Here is a 15,759-nt window from a genome sequence, read left to right on the forward strand (position 1 = left end):
ACACAAGCAAACAAACATCTCTTAATACAAGCATGTAGTAGCACAGTGTGTCAGTGCATAAAATAACATGGTACAATAATCCCACCATGTGCTCTCCACTGAGGTCCTGCACAACCTTAATCTGGTCAAAGTCAAAGGGACCCTTGAAGCTATGCGCTGCCTTGAACTTGGCCTGCCTGGTGTAAGGCATACCCTCATCGTCGCTCGATGATGGATCATCCTGATCTGTATGGAAGACTGAGCGTAGGATAAACAAAAAGAAGAAGTGTATCAGGGTTATTTCACAAGCCTGTGTTGGCATTTGGGATATTCTTAAAGTCAGACCCATTATGCTCATTACCAGGTCCATATTTCTGCACTCTTGGACTCATAGGGGTTCTGTGATAATAGTCAGAGCTCTAATAGTGAACACGTACAACTGAGACAGAGTCAAAGACTATTTATTTTCTTGTGTTCAAGAAAACTGTATTTTTAATGCATTTTTTTCCTTTATGGTGCTTAAAAAAAAGCACACACTAAAAATGGTGTGTGCACACAACTTGTTATACCGACAACTAGGGTTGTAGTTGGACAGGACACTTTCTTGTAATGTTTAGTAAGTTATCCACAGGAACATGAATATAGGCTGTATGGTTTTTTAAAAAAAAAATACAACTGCCTCTGCACAACATCCTTTCACTTCCTTCTCTTTTTTTTTTTTTTACCTTCATCACGAACACTTTTCACTTTGTTGACTGCCTTCTCTCCGTACTCCTCAGCCAGATGCTTGGCCTTCTTCACCGACTTGCCGAGGAATTTTTTTAACTGGGTCCTGGTCAGAAATACCAACAAACCATTAATATACTTTAAATTAGATGATGTTGTGAAAGAGGGAAATACACTAAGTTTCAGCAAAAGGCAACCAAAAACCACTAGTCCTTACGTTCTCTGTTTTAGTTTTCCACCGTCTGTGTCTGTCATTGGAGTCTGAGTCTTCTCATCATCATCTGACTGTGCTGCATCATTCCTGCAAAGCCAAAAATATATCAGCGTCGTCTCGAAACTTTACCAGGTTCTTGTTTTAGATGATAAAGCTTAACCATGTTTTCCATGGGAAACTTATGTGAGCAATATCAGTGCAACCCATTGTAATCAACTTATTCCCTCAACAGGGAAAACCTTTTCTGAGAATCTGATCTGAAGGTCAAGTGTTTGGCTTCACCCTAATCTTTCCCTCATTGACTTGTTTAATAAGCTGTGATTTGAACAGTTTTAAATTAAATTTGACAACAGCAACTTGAGCTAACCCACGTAAATAATGTTCTGCTTACGTGATGTACTCCTTGGTCCTCCTCATAATGTGCAGAGTGAGAGGGTTGATCCCAGCAGGAAGTTTCTCCTCCGCCTGAATTAGAGGAATTTCTTCCCCAGTGTCTAAATTCTTGATCATCACACTGGCCAAGATTTCCTGTTTTTAAGATGCCCACAAGCATATTTTTGTTGCAATGACGACCGGTGCCAGGAATGTGTCGATTTTAGGTTGTGGCTTGGACTAAAGCACACACAAAAACTGACTCTTACTTCATCTGTCAGTTCTCTGCCAGAATTTGACCGAGGACGTTGAGGGCCTGGGGTCTGTCCTCCGCTCTGAGATGAGGTCTGTTCATCTTCATTTTCCTAAAAATAAATAATAAAAATAATAAATAAATAAAATAGAAATTACTGCACAATATTTAAATTCCTTTTTTAGCACCAAAAAGAGGTCTGAGCCTCACTCACCTGTGCCGTCACCACCTTGTCTCCACTGGTAGCACTGGCCAGATCCAAGGAATGCTGCAGCTCTTTGGTTAGACTCCTCACAGTGCTGCCAGGAGACAGGAGGCCTGATGGCTCCAGAGAATCACTGCAGACCACACTGACAGCAGACACTGGAAAAATCACGCAACACAACAAAAAACCTTCATAAGAAAAACCGGTCTTCTTTTTCTGTCTGCTTTATGTTAGTGTGATTCATATGATGTGGCAGATAAGTACATAGACATACATAAAAGATAAAGACATTTTAACACTTGTTTAGTAAAAGGTAACAGTTTAAAATCCCACACTGGATTGATGCAACATATTTGACATTGAGACCCATTAAAAATCGCACTGTATTGCCTACCTTCCAGCCCACTTGGCCTAACACACTCCTGTGACTTCTTGGTAGGTAATTTCGGCCGAGATGGTGGCGGAGGTCTTGCAGGAGGACCCCCGCTTGGAGGGGGTGGGCGTGAGGGAGGAGGCTTCTTTGTGCTAGCTACAATGTCTGGCTCCACTGTGAACTGCTGAGGTTTTAAAGACCCAGAGGAGTCCGAGTCAGCTGGCCTGTCAGTCAAGGGAACCTGGTCTAAGATGTCAGCCGGTCTTGGCTCCTGACCACCTTCTGCAACCGCAACAGACAGGCTGGGCTGACTCTGTCCTATGGTGCTGGTGATGTCTGGAGGCTGAACATGTTCTTGTGAGCCAGCTGATGGCCCTGGGAGACCTGTGGGCTCGAGAGCAGGTATAGAGCACTCGCCGTTTGATACTATGCTATTCCGTTGTTCCTCTGGCCTCTCGACAAGCTGGGGTTCAACAGCTGGCACAGCCAGCTCCCCAGGGAGCCTGTCACCATTATTCTGCTCATTTGGCTCGGCTGCTACATCAACATGCAGCTGATCTAACAGCTGAGCCACCTCACCTACGTCTCCCTTTTGACTCTCTTCGATGATACTATCAATGATCTAAAAGAAGAGAAAACACAGTCGATTTAGCAATACAACATCTATTTTCTTACGTTATAGCTCATCTCTAAGAAAATGTGTTTCTCTTTGCACAGAACTTAAAACAAAACTCTAAACAAGGATGAGACTAGAGAAACATACCTGTAACGAATCATCTTGCTGAGTCTCAGAAGTGGCACAGCTCAAATCTTGCGCAACGTTTACTGAACTGTGCAAAAGCTGTTTCGAAAAAACAAACAAACATATAGACCATTTACCAACATGTACTTACAATACACACACACACACACACACACACACACACACACACACACACACAGGAGAAATATCAACAGTAACATGACAGCTAAATTACAGTTATTCAGGCGTATCCACACAAATGGAAACCTAGAGATGAATTGTTTATCTATCTTATGATATTCATCAACACAGTCTTGGAGGTTATGTTATGTAATAATTCTTTGTTTACCATTATATTAATTTCCTTGTGTAACTGCCAGCTTATGATATAACAAATGGCTTTTCTAGATTGAAAGTAATGTCTACATCTTGTTACCACTCAAAATGTGTATACCGCTCTCCTATTTTGGTCCCATTTCCTGCATGGAGTGAGGTCAGGCGATTGTTGTCTTTAACGTTTGCATCACCTTGCAATAGCATATATATTATTTTTGTTTTTCCTTGCAATTATTTGTGCATTTCATTGCAGTAACTTGTTTTCTCCTGCTTTGCATTCCTGATGACCCATTTGAAAAGTTCGGGTGTTTGTTGGCCCAGATCAGGTCTTCAGTGACAAATGTGTCATACTACCAACATACAGTAGCATTAAACTCTTATCCTTGACAGCTATCAGCATCATCTAACATGTAACTAACATCATAACAATGTTGGTTCAGAATCAAAATTGCAAATGACCAAACACATTGTCTGAGCATTCAGTTAGCATGAGGCAAGAAGTTATCTTCTTTAAAAACGCCATTAAAAACTATCACAAGAAAACCAAATAACCTAAATTTGGCAAATGTAACTTAATAGCATATTTGTCATAATTCATAAAATAAAAAGGAAAATATTTGAAATGCCCACAATTTACTCCAGAAAGGATTTTTATATAAACATTGGCATTTTTTTCTTTTTCCTCCGCATTCCAAAGCTATGACATGACAACAATGTGACTGGTCAGTTGCAATGTTCATCCTGGACAAACATTATAATAATGATGGATCAGGAGCAGGAACAACACAATCAGTACACACACACACACACACACACACACACACACACACTGTGAATAATCAATGTTGCACCACTAAAACTTGTCACAGCCATAACTGTAAAAAACAAGTCTTGACAGCAACGAACTCTAACCGAACTCTGCAGTCATAAGTACATATACAGCTGAGGGTGTCCTGACTCTCACTGCTGTCACAACCAGCAGCAGTCTAGAATACCACATGACACCACATCATAAAACAGTAAAGCCTTTTACGATGAGTCAGATGAAATGCAAAATTTTTTTGCAAGGTCATGCAAAAAACAAAAAAAACAAACAAACATACAAAGTAATGCAAATTTCACTGAGCGGTAACATAAAGGTAGTTGTCAAAAAAACATTACATCGCCATGAGCTTGGAGGGGACCTTGTACAATTAGTACACAAAGGTGTTTAGGAACGGTATTGCTCATAGCCGTTTACACACGATCACCAAGGTATAGGAAAAAATCTGCACCTTTCATAGGGATGAACATGGATAAAGCAAGATTAATAAACATAACTGGAAAATACATAGATCTCTATGTTTTTTGTTTTTTACTGTAGTCACCCCTTCCCAAAGGTCATTCAGAGACAGGAAAAGTATAGACAAGCTACAAACTAATAGTGTTTTATGTGTGTGTGCGTGCGCATATATATATGAATTTGAAAAATCAAAAAGTCACTATTTTGTTGCCATATTACTTTGAACTATAGAGTAATCATTCCAAGAGCAACTCAGCACAACCCGTGACACCTTGTTTCAACAGTGCCTAGATTTAAATAAACATACCTGAGGTGAAGGAATGACGAACTTTGCGGGAGACCTAAGAAACACAAAACACGTGGTTTAAAACTGATATAGGCTAAACTTATAAAGCAGAGAAAAAAACAAACAAATACAACACAAAAATCTAACTTTTTATAATTTTACCTGTCACCTAAGCAGTTGAGACAATGAATTAAATAACTTTTACCCCATATATAACTTTTGATCAGAAGAAATAATAGAAGCAACAGAGCACACACTTTAAACATTTACAGAGTGGTTCAGTAACCGCTTGCTTTTAAGCGGACACAAAATGCATCTTTAAAAGTTACATTACATTATTAATCTCTAATCGAGCTGTCATACAGCGGATCATACAAAAATACTGTTTTGTAAGCTACTGCTACCTTCAGTCGGTTTTTTTTTTTATTCCAACAAGCTATGTTTTGGATGAAAACTGTAAATTTGCATTGTGGTTTCAGCTTTGATAAGAAACCTGTTCCTTCAGTCCAAATCCTACTGTCATCATGTGACTTGTGAGTGTTTTGAGGGTTAGACTCTCCTGTACCTGCACTGAATAGCTGGTGAACACAAGCACTGTATGACAGCATACAATTAATATTCGGCATCTAAATACAAAACAGACTGGGTCGTATTTTGCACACGGCACATGACCTGGCTTTGAAGCAGCTTGAGTTCATGCTTTTCATGAAAGAATGGCCATTTTGCAAATCTAACGTTAGCTGTCAATACTACGCTAGCTAGATATATATGAGACAAGAAAAAACAAGCAATTTAACACCGTTTTCAAAAGTAATATTTGCAAAACGTCTTTTCTTACACTTGTGGAGACGGAGTAAAATTGGGGTCCTCTGGAGCATCATAGAATTCCTCCGTGTCACTTGTATCTGACGCCATGCTAACGTCAATGTAGTTCGCTAGCTAGCCTAGTTTCCAGGCAGCTGTGTATAAGCCTAACCTGCCAATGACTGAAAGGTATTACATATGCGCTTGTAACGTCCTCTATGTTAACACTGATATTCCATTGCCCGAGCCCGGGAGTCGTCAAATAACAACTTTCCGGTCCAACATTACGCTGCAGCTAACAAATGTAATCCTGTCGAACGACTAAGCAGCACTTAATGCTAACTAACCCTGACCCTCTTTTAGATCTATCTTGCACAAAGCACAGTATCGACCGAAAAAAACGCCACAAGCGAGTTTTTTGTTATGCTTTTTCACAACATTACACACTTGATAAGCTGTCAAGCTAACAGAACCAGAGAACCGCGTCATAAACAAACCAGCTACACAAAAAAATACATCCTAACGAAGCAAGGGAGGGGCACAGGCGCCCTCTTGTTTCTTCTTCTTTTTCAATGGCGGTTGGAGAACAGCTTTTACGGCTAATACTGCCACCTTCTGGACTGGAATCTGAATGGAACAACTTGGTTGCTAAATCCTTTTTTTCAATCTTTTAACTCTCACTCATTTTACTTCACTAATATGAGTGCCGTTTTATAAAATTACTGTATACATTACAATACTCACTGAAAAACCAAGAGAATAACAGCCACTGATCAGGTGGAGTAGAGTGTATTAGTTGGTCTAGCAGCAAGGTGTAGTTTTTGGTTCCTAAATAATCCACTCAGGATGATATGATCATGATTAGAGCAACAGTTTGTTTAACCCATATTTGAGAAATTATTATTATTATTAGTGTATCTGGCAGATGATTCTCTGACAGACATTTTTGAATTATAGAGGCAGGTAGCATTTGGTCTGAGAGATTTCTTATATCTGTCCTTGTGGCAGTGGAGCCGAAACAGTCTGTTGGAAAAGGTGATCCGCTGCCTGTCAGTGGTGCAGAGGGGGACAGGATTATCCATGGAGTTTAAAGTTTGCTCACTGACACCACATCTTCACCACAGTTTCAAAAGTCTCTGCAAATGCCAGGTTAGCCTTTTCAGTGATTCTGTTCATGTCACCAGCTCCCAAAGCAGACCACAGGCAAGTACACTGGGCTTGCAACGCCTAATTGACAGAAAATCTCATCATTTTGCCGTTTCTTCACAGAACACGCCACACAATCATCCACTGGTGCTCTGTACTCTTCCTGCCTATCACTAATAAATTCACTGCCACTGCAGAAGTGTCAGAGTATTTTTGTAGCTCGCCGGCATTGAAAGTCCTTGGAGCTTCTGTGCTGCACATCACCAAATCAGACATAGCACTGACTAATCTCTGTCAGTAACCCATGAAATGGTATACATGTTTACTGACATTTCTTATCGCTTTTCTCTCAGCAGAGAGAAGAGCTGGATCATTTTAATTTGAGAAATCAAAGGAAGTGATCCTCTGCATGCAGCCATTTTTTTTAGATGGGAGTTAGCTCTCTGCAGCATGTATAGTTGCATCATGGCAGATTTGGTTTGTATGCAAACTGCATGTGACTTTTCCACTAATGAGCAGTTTAGAGCCTTGCTGACATTTGGTTGTTTTAAGCAGACACACAGACATAATAATTATATCTTAATTATTAGTTAGAATAACATTATTATATGTAAGGTCACCAGAAAAACGGCTAAATAAATGTGACCAGGATACAGTGATGGAAATAATTATTTTGATCTTCACTTACAAAGAAATGAACAGTCTCCAAATTTGATGGCAGTTTTATTTTAACTGAGAGAGAAAGGATAGAGGAGGATTTTAATCAAGAACCCAGAAAGAAAACATTACATAAAAATTATAAGATGATTTGCATATCATTCAGTGAAGTAAGTATTTGAGCCCCAATCAAAACATGATTTAGTACTTGCTGGAGAAACCCTTGTTAGCAAGCATGGTGGTAAGAAGTTTTTTTGTAGTTGGTCACCAGGTTTGTGCACATCTGAGGAGGGATTTCGGCCCGCTCCTCTTTACAGAAACTTTTTTAGGTTTCTTGGCTGCAACTTGGAAACTCAAAGGTTCAGCTCCCTCCACCAATTTTCTATAGGACTGAGAGAGTTTGGAGAGTGGCTAAGCTACTCCATAATCTTAATGTGCTTCTTTGTTGCCTTGGTTTTGGCTACTGCCATGCTGGAAAAGTCATCCTTGACCCATCTTTAGTGTTCTGGGTGAGCAAACAAGGGTATTGTCCAAGATTTTATTGTACATGGTCCTGCTCATTGGTCCCTCAATGTGGTGAAGTCGTCCTGTACCTTTAGCAGAAAAATAACCAAAAGCATAATGTTTTCACCTCTGTGCTTGAATGTAGGAATGGTGCTCTTTTGATCATACTCAGCATTTCTCAAACAATCATTTCCCCCACACTATACACGGTTACTGATCAGTAATTAGTGCAGGGGTATTGTTAAGTATACTAGAAAGTGTAATTAAATTGTAGTGCTTAATAAATCCATTGAAAAACTCATTTAAGTTACACGCTCATATGTTAGCCGCTCTATGCCCCGCTCATTCTTTCTCACATGCTGCGACAGGCACAGTGAATGAGGTACGGAAAAATCACCACAGACTGAAGTGTTTTCATTTGCAATCAAAGCGCTCTTTGTTCCAGATCAATGCATCAGCTGATTGATAATAAGACTACAATCTAATGGATTATTCAAGAGTATGAAAAGGTGGAGGTTGCAGAAAGGTGATTATTGGAGAATCTGAGTGCATTTTAATGAATGCATACATTATCTTTTACACATTTTGTCATTGTAGACTGTAGCTGTTAACTCAAATAACCACCCATTACAACCAAGGCATGCAGAAGAGGATCTCTGAGTCACAAGACAAAGTCACAAGACTCATCAAAGACTCAAAGTTTTTTTGTACTTTAAAAAAGTACAAAAAAGCCAAACATATTTTACAGGTAGCCTGTCATTCAAAAATACATTTATGTCTTTTAAAATGATTTACATACTTGAACAAATGTGGCTATTGTTTGTCTATTTGGTCATTTTCATTGCAGAATTGATCCATCTTTTACTTTTTTCAATAGTAAAAACTAATTAAAATATTTTTATGTATTGTTGTTATATTTTATTTAATTTTATTTAACATATTTATTTGTTTTTTTTCTAGTTAACTTTACATGGTGTAAAAAAAAAGAAATTCCTGACCTTTGGGATAAATGAGGTATGTGTTGTCTTATTTATTTGTCAGAGTCCTTTTAATTTTTGCTGTTTGAGCTGGAATGTCATTGGGCAGCAGGAACACCGGTCTCTGCTGTACCTGTGAAAAAACAAATCACTTCCATATTTCAACAACATTAGCCTCTCACATTAGCTCATCTTGAAATTTCCACTTGATTTACCACAATATTCAAACTCCAAATTCAGACTTCTGCTTTTGTAAACTAAATAAATAAATAAATAAATAACCAACCTAATTATCATACTTTATGTGCGTCCCTGTCTCACTAATTTCCAACATGTGATACTTTTCATTATGAATATAGCTCACGAATGTTTTTAAATGGAAGGCTATGGTTCACCTCACAAAGTATTATCCAGGCATTTCAGTGTCCAGGTGCTTCAAATAAAAAAAGCTGTCTTAAAACCATTATTTAGTAACGGAAGTTTTAAGCCAATGAGAGAAGATTGCCATACTCTTCCGCCAATGGAAAGTGTGGATACTCCGGCTTTCCTAGTAAGCTACAACTGCATTGGATAAAACTAGGAAGGAGGCTTCAGGGGTATAAGTGGATTTGAGGGCTTGGGAGGAAAACAAGGACGCAAGGTAACGCTATATCGTTGTGGAAGGTATGGAATATGCTTTATAAAACTTTGCAGAGTATAGTTAAACTGCCTACATTAATGAATATGTTATACGTAGTATATTAAGCTCAACACATACCGGGTTGTCAGTTAGCCATAGGCATCTGTTGGTGGTGGTAGATCAACCAACCAACCAGACCAACTAATAACTAAACCAACTAACTTATATTAGGACCACAGTCCTTTGCGCCGTCACTGGTTAAGCTAATGTCGCTATGGGAAGATTGCTTAAGAGAAACTTACGCGACAACCACAAAGTCGACTGTCGTGATTTGATGTTATTTTAAGCTAGCAAATGTTAACGATAGGGTTAGCCTAGCTAGTTAGCATTAGCCTGTTCCCACCGGAGGTGTACCGACAGTATGGAGTCAAACATGGCCAGAAAATGAGCAAAGCTCCCATTTGGTTGCCTTGTCTGTTAAGTCTGAACAGCTGTCGCAGTCCGGCTAATGGAGACAGACGTGTTTAAAGATAGGAGCCTGAAGCCTTTGCTAGGAACAAAGTCAGTTTTAGTTTCTCTCCCATACATCACGATATCAAACCTTGAGCTTTAAAAGGACTAACCTCACCTTCTCCACACGTCTCTCCGACAGCTCGGCACTTTGTGGTGACAAACGTTCGTCCCAAATTAAACCCTGTCACTAAATTAATTCTTAAACAGAGGGAATCAAAGTTTTAGGAAAACTTCTCAAATATCAAAAACTTTTGAGCTAAGCTTTTGAAACAATCGCGATGACAGTTTGCTCATCTTTTCTTATTTTAAAGGTGATGCTGCTATATTTTAAACGAGCACGAAGATTGTTCTCTCAAGTAACATAGACTGGAGCTATATTTAGCATTAATTAGCCTAGTTCAGTGTAAAGCAACAAGTTGTGATGTAACTGTAACATTTTAGCAGCGGATGGGGTCAAAGAAACACCTATTCACCCTTCTGTCAATCTATTTCAGCTTTCAGCTACAAAGTAACATGCATGCACACGCACTTTGTTACTACCAATTATTTAAGATGTTAATGTAAGTTTAATATCGTCTAAGGTGAAACTATATGAGGGATTTGTGTGTGTGTGTGTGTGTGTGGTACATCTCAGTTGAGGAGAATAAGCGTTCAGATGGTGCATTGCCATGTAACTGAATGTTTGTGTCAGCTGACATGGGGTAAAGTGGATTAAGAAAAGATCAATGCCTTGCTGGAGAAGCTTTCTTAAACTGGCTCGTTAAAGTGTGCAAACTTTAAAACATGATAACGTAAGTTCAGTTTAAAAATGCTGTTAATACTGTCAAAACTTTCCTAAAAGTGCTGAATTAAAAATCACCTAATTAAAAAAAGTATTATGGCATTTTCTGGAGTTCAGAAAATGCCATAATGTATGTGCTTCTTGGAGAAGGGTTTTAACACAAATATTTTGCTTTTGAGGTGTGGTTTTTGGCGAGGGTATGGAGCACCCTATACACAGAGGGGAGACGATGCCCGTCGGACTGCACGATAGGTATGGTAATGCGGCCTCATCTTGCATTTTTGTTTTTATTAATATGCCTATGAATTTTATATTTTGCTCACAAAACTTACCAAAAATTAAGGAATGTTTAACATACAGTGTAAGCAATGTTTAAGATTTTCTTTTCCTTCTCTTAGAATAATATTAAATGTAACCAGCCAAAATCAGTCATTTTAAAAAAAAGCATCTTCCAATAGAGAATTGATGGTGGGCCATTTTTAAACTGTAGGTAATGCTTGGTTTAAATTCTGGATAGGAATGGCTTCTACCTGGTGTTAATTAAGTAGTATTTATTACATGTTAAGGAATTAAAGTATTAATGCATTAGTATACATAGGCCAGGACTGAAAAATACTGCTAAAACCCCTGAGCCTCTCCAGTGACTCTAATATATTATTTTGTTCTCCAGTACTTTACCTTTTACATCTTGCCTGAGTAGCCTGTGTGTAATAGTGGCTTATTTCTCACTAAACAAACAGTATTTTCACATACTCATAGTTATTTCATACTTTTCTATATATACTCAAATTGGATTTTAATGGCATTTATAACTGGACTTGGTAATAATTGAAAACAAGCAGTTTCTTTGTTTTGTTTTGTCTTTGTTTTTTGTTTTTGTTTTTTATCCCCATCAAGTTGAGTCAAATGACTCATCAAGCTGAGTCATTTGACTCAACTTGATGTGACCTAATATGGACCAACACTGGGTATAACTGTGGTGGATGGTGCCCTCTGTTTTCGGTTCCTGGTGGGACTTAAAGTTAGAGACGGGCATAACTATTTTAAAACCAATAGTGACACTCATGCATGCAGAGATGACAGAATTAGTCTTTTGTCCTCATTTTAGCTTCTTCCACTGTTGTTGGATTAAGACGGCACAATACCTACTGATTTGAATGGATAGGTGTTAAAGAGATTTATATAAGAAGTCGGAGCTTTTTGTAGATTTACTGTTCATCTTTTGCCTTTGTAGCTTATAACTTTCATTTTAAGCAAAAGCGATAGATGAAGAGATAAGGAAGTCAAACTGTGCACCAAAACTGTTGGTATTTGTGTTGCGGTTTCACTCTCGGTTTCATAACTGCTACAGCTCTTTGATGTGGTACTAATAGAATTAAGATGTGCACGTTTCTGTTGAGATCACTGATAGAAGACAACAATTTCATAGCAGGTATAGAAGAAGAAGGTACTTTCAGCTGGTCCCTTATTTCCCGAGGGTTCACCACACCACATGTTTGATTTGGCACACATTTTAGGCTGGATGCTCTGCCTGATCTGATTCAATTCAACTCAATTTCAGTTAAAGTCAATGAAAATTTTTTTTATATAGCGCCAAATCATAACATCAGGCGCTTTATATTGCAAGTTAAAGACCCTACAATAATACAACCTAAGTATTATTAAGGTAGTGACCACTTTTATTGAACTTGAAAATTGATCATCTTTGGTGTCTTAGCACCAGCATTTCACTATCGATAAAAGTAACTTATCCAGGTAAAATAGGGAGTAATTTTAACTTCCTGAATAATGCATGCTACAAAAACAAAGTTTAAGTGAGCCAACTGAGTCATGGTAATTTCAGTTCTATCTCTAAAAAGCTTCAGAGCTGCTTATTTTCCAGGTAACAGATGTTTGCATTTAAAGGCCTGATTAACTGGTCAACCACTTTTACCAAAAAATATTTTGATGTGTAGATAGAGAGCATCTAGTCTTTTTAATAGAGCATCTAAACCCTTTGTCTTTCCAAAACATCAATGACAATATTGATTCTCTGGAGAGGGAACATTTTCCTTTGCCTCGTTGTTTTTTATTCTAGCCTGTAGCAAACAATTTCAGATGTATTTTATTGTTCCTAAGGCCTTCGTTTAGCACTGAAGAAGCTTTGAATACTTGTTGAGATTGTGAAAGATTTGTAAGCATGCTTATATTTGATCTTTAATTGCTTTCAAGACTGTTTAACATTGGCAGGGTCGCACCTGAAAGAAAAGGGTGAAGTAGTCGTACATGCCATAAGATTGCATCTAAGCAACACAAAATTTAAATGGAACACATAATTATAGTTCTAATCAGATATGCTTTGCTTTAATAATGGGGCGGTGATGCTGATGCCTATTAATTTACACAGCAGACATTTTTCCCCAGCCTTCCTCCTTGGCTTTGGCTGCAGCCTTGGTGTTACTTTTAGCTGGAATTAGATTAATTTAATTCCTCATATTTATTTGAGGTTGTTTATTTTTTTAATCCTGCCAGTTCAGACAGCCAGTTTCTCAACCGTGACTTCTTTGATTAAAATTGAGTTAAATTTGAGTAGGTTAAACTCCCTTTGGACAGCTATGGTCTGTAAAAGGCGCTCGAGAACAGAACTGAGACTGTGTGGAGGTGGATGAGACACACCACCAAATGGATGGGCAGTTGGAGAACACAGTTGTGAGTGTAAAGTTAAGGCGGACTGCTGACTGTCTCTCCACAGCATAAGCTATCAGTAACACATTTAGAAAAGCCTGTTCAATAAATGAAAGAAGCTTAAAAACACCATGACTTCACTTCTCCTATGGTTAATTGCTTTTGGATAATAATCAAATTGTATTTAGCATAGAAACCTTGCTGTTCACAGTTCATTCATGTAAAATAAAATCTTTACACTGGTGTGGAATTATTGTATTGCTGCCATTTGACATAGACAGCTCTATTATGTGGGGGTTTGCAGCTGTTGGAGGAGAGTGATAGAATAGGACTGTGAATAATGGGTGTAGCACTGAGCCTTCAGGCTTTGACAGAAGCGGCACGATGACTGCTGCCCTTGGTTAAGACGCAAGGTCATTCTGCCAGTTACAGCGTAAGGTGTGATGATGGGGGTTGTAATACAGATGGCACCGCCAGTTGAGGAGAAGAAGAGAGGAGGAAAAGGGTCATGACCGTTATATGTATTTCAGAATGCAAGAGGAGAGAAGACTATTTAAAGATGTTATTGTTTGGCTAGTGCTGGGTTTGTATGTCATATGCAGGAATATCCACTACAGAGGGGGTGCTTGCACACACATGCAGCGTAGCTGAAATTTGACACAAGAACAGATTAAGTGGACAAATATTCATCTTTTCTGAGAGGGACTTTGTCACAAAATCAGCCACCAGAAAGAATTTATGCTTGAACACTTCACATGAAGCCTTTCCTGTAATAGCGGGACAGTGCACTCTTGGCCACTTGAAACTGCAGCAGTCTGATGGTGAGTTGAGGTTAGACAAAAATAACACAGAGAAGAAAGATTTATTTTGAAATGCTGCTACTGTTGTATTTTTAAAGAAGTAGATATTACATACATAGACATATTACGTTTTAATTTTTATTTTTTGCAATGATCTATCTGATATAACCGATTTGCAGTTTAATTAACACACAAAAACACTGTTTTGGAATTGGCCTCTGGTTGGCTCTCGGTGCTTTTCGCAGTCTCTGGCAAATAAAGAGTTAGAAGAATCACAAAATGTAATGCTAAGTGTTTTGAATTCTCCATATTCATATATGGCAAAGGTAGCATCTTAGGTGGACGTCTCACTCAGACCTCAGATACACAGAGAGTGGTGAAGGATTTAAGACTAATTATGACTTGTGCGAGTCGAATCTGTGGAGAGCCTATTTTGTAGTCCACGCACAGGGCTGGTGACGTTGCCAAAATTTATGCTTGTGCTGTTGTGTCTCTGTTGTACTGCAGCTTTGCCTCCAAAACACTGGTTTGCAATCAAGTTTCTGTTTAAGTTGATCTAGTCCATTCAAAAAAAAAAAAAAAAATCATGGCAGAAACAGGAGTTGGAAGAAATAAGAAGAAAGGATTATACTGATGAGGTCAATCACAGTCATGTAGTTACATTTCCAGGGGGAGACAAGGGTGTGCGGTTACCCAGTAACTATGGTGTAGATGAAAATACAGGTGTACATTTTCACTGTTAGTTTGCCACAAGCAGGGAACATAAGTGGCCAAGTAAATGTGGCTCCATGGTGGAGTGGTTTACAAATTCACCTACCAGTTAAATCCCAGGGGCAGATGTGTATCCCTTTGGGGTTGTGTCAGAAAGCTACCTGCTGTGGTGACCCTTTTGAATTAGGGAGCAGGTGAATGTAGCTGAAGTGGCCAAAAATATCAGCTGAACAGCTGAGGGTGAGCAGGTGTTAAGTCATTTTATGTCTTTTTTTTCAACTTTTTAAAACTACTTTCCCCCCCAAAAAATCTTTTAGTTTGTTATTATGTGTACCATTTTAAAAAACAAAACAGGCAATAACAGTACGATAAAAAAATACATGAAAAAACTTGAGGGCTGTTTTTTTGTTTTGTTTTGTTTTGTCTGAACAACAGCTGTTAAATACAAAATTTTCAGATTGCTCCGGCTCCGTAGGGGATAAGCTTACACCTGGAATAATTTCTAAAACAGTCGTATGATAATAATGGTAGAAAGATGAAACCCCATCTTGGCTCCAGATAATGATTTACATTCTGACTCCTGTTTGGTAAAATAGATTTTTGTCAGCAGACATCAAATCGTGGAGCCTTAACTGGCTAGATACTGAATAGAGAACAGGATGATGATCAAAGCTTCGTGGACCTAAGCCCCCTGCTGGTTTGATTATTCCCCATTTACATGTTGAGCAAACGATTAATCTTCCATGTTTTGCCACAGCAGACCTCGCAAAGGGTGTCGAATGTCTGTATAATAGAAGCAAATTATTATTTATTTA

General features: G+C 38.5%; 2 protein-coding genes and 1 long non-coding RNA gene across 3 annotated transcripts in view; 1 reads left to right on the forward strand and 2 right to left on the reverse strand.

Annotated features, from left to right (window-relative positions):
- The window catches only part of wdr44 (WD repeat domain 44), a 10,976-nt gene extending 4,844 nt beyond the window's left edge, over nucleotides 1–6,132 (reverse strand). Inside the window, exons 1-10 of the mRNA XM_005735638.1 lie at nucleotides 5,607–6,132; nucleotides 4,790–4,823; nucleotides 2,886–2,963; nucleotides 2,144–2,744; nucleotides 1,759–1,907; nucleotides 1,561–1,656; nucleotides 1,311–1,447; nucleotides 923–1,006; nucleotides 705–811; nucleotides 75–237 (exon numbers count right to left, since the gene is read on the reverse strand). Of these exons, the coding sequence (XP_005735695.1) occupies nucleotides 75–237; nucleotides 705–811; nucleotides 923–1,006; nucleotides 1,311–1,447; nucleotides 1,561–1,656; nucleotides 1,759–1,907; nucleotides 2,144–2,744; nucleotides 2,886–2,963; nucleotides 4,790–4,823; nucleotides 5,607–5,683 (1,526 nt within the window). The 5' untranslated portion in view covers nucleotides 5,684–6,132. The remainder of the gene's footprint in view (nucleotides 1–74; nucleotides 238–704; nucleotides 812–922; nucleotides 1,007–1,310; nucleotides 1,448–1,560; nucleotides 1,657–1,758; nucleotides 1,908–2,143; nucleotides 2,745–2,885; nucleotides 2,964–4,789; nucleotides 4,824–5,606) is intronic.
- A 1,474-nt stretch (nucleotides 6,133–7,606) lies between these two features.
- LOC102211030 (uncharacterized) lies at nucleotides 7,607–10,184 on the reverse strand. Its single transcript, XR_311792.1, has 3 exons — nucleotides 10,104–10,184; nucleotides 8,878–8,989; nucleotides 7,607–7,968 (listed from the first exon to the last, which is right to left on the reverse strand). It is a non-coding gene; the product is annotated as an uncharacterized LOC102211030 (long non-coding RNA).
- The window catches only part of klhl13 (kelch-like family member 13), a 42,406-nt gene continuing 36,068 nt past the window's right edge, over nucleotides 9,422–15,759 (forward strand). The window contains exons 1-2 of the mRNA XM_005735481.2: nucleotides 9,422–9,519; nucleotides 10,949–11,021. Of these exons, the coding sequence (XP_005735538.1) occupies nucleotides 10,969–11,021 (53 nt within the window). The 5' untranslated portion in view covers nucleotides 9,422–9,519; nucleotides 10,949–10,968. The remainder of the gene's footprint in view (nucleotides 9,520–10,948; nucleotides 11,022–15,759) is intronic.

This window comes from Pundamilia nyererei, unplaced genomic scaffold, assembly GCF_000239375.1.
Source record: "Pundamilia nyererei isolate P.nyererei 1_Seehausen unplaced genomic scaffold, PunNye1.0 scaffold00064, whole genome shotgun sequence".
Lineage (NCBI taxonomy): Eukaryota > Metazoa > Chordata > Actinopteri > Cichliformes > Cichlidae > Pundamilia > Pundamilia nyererei.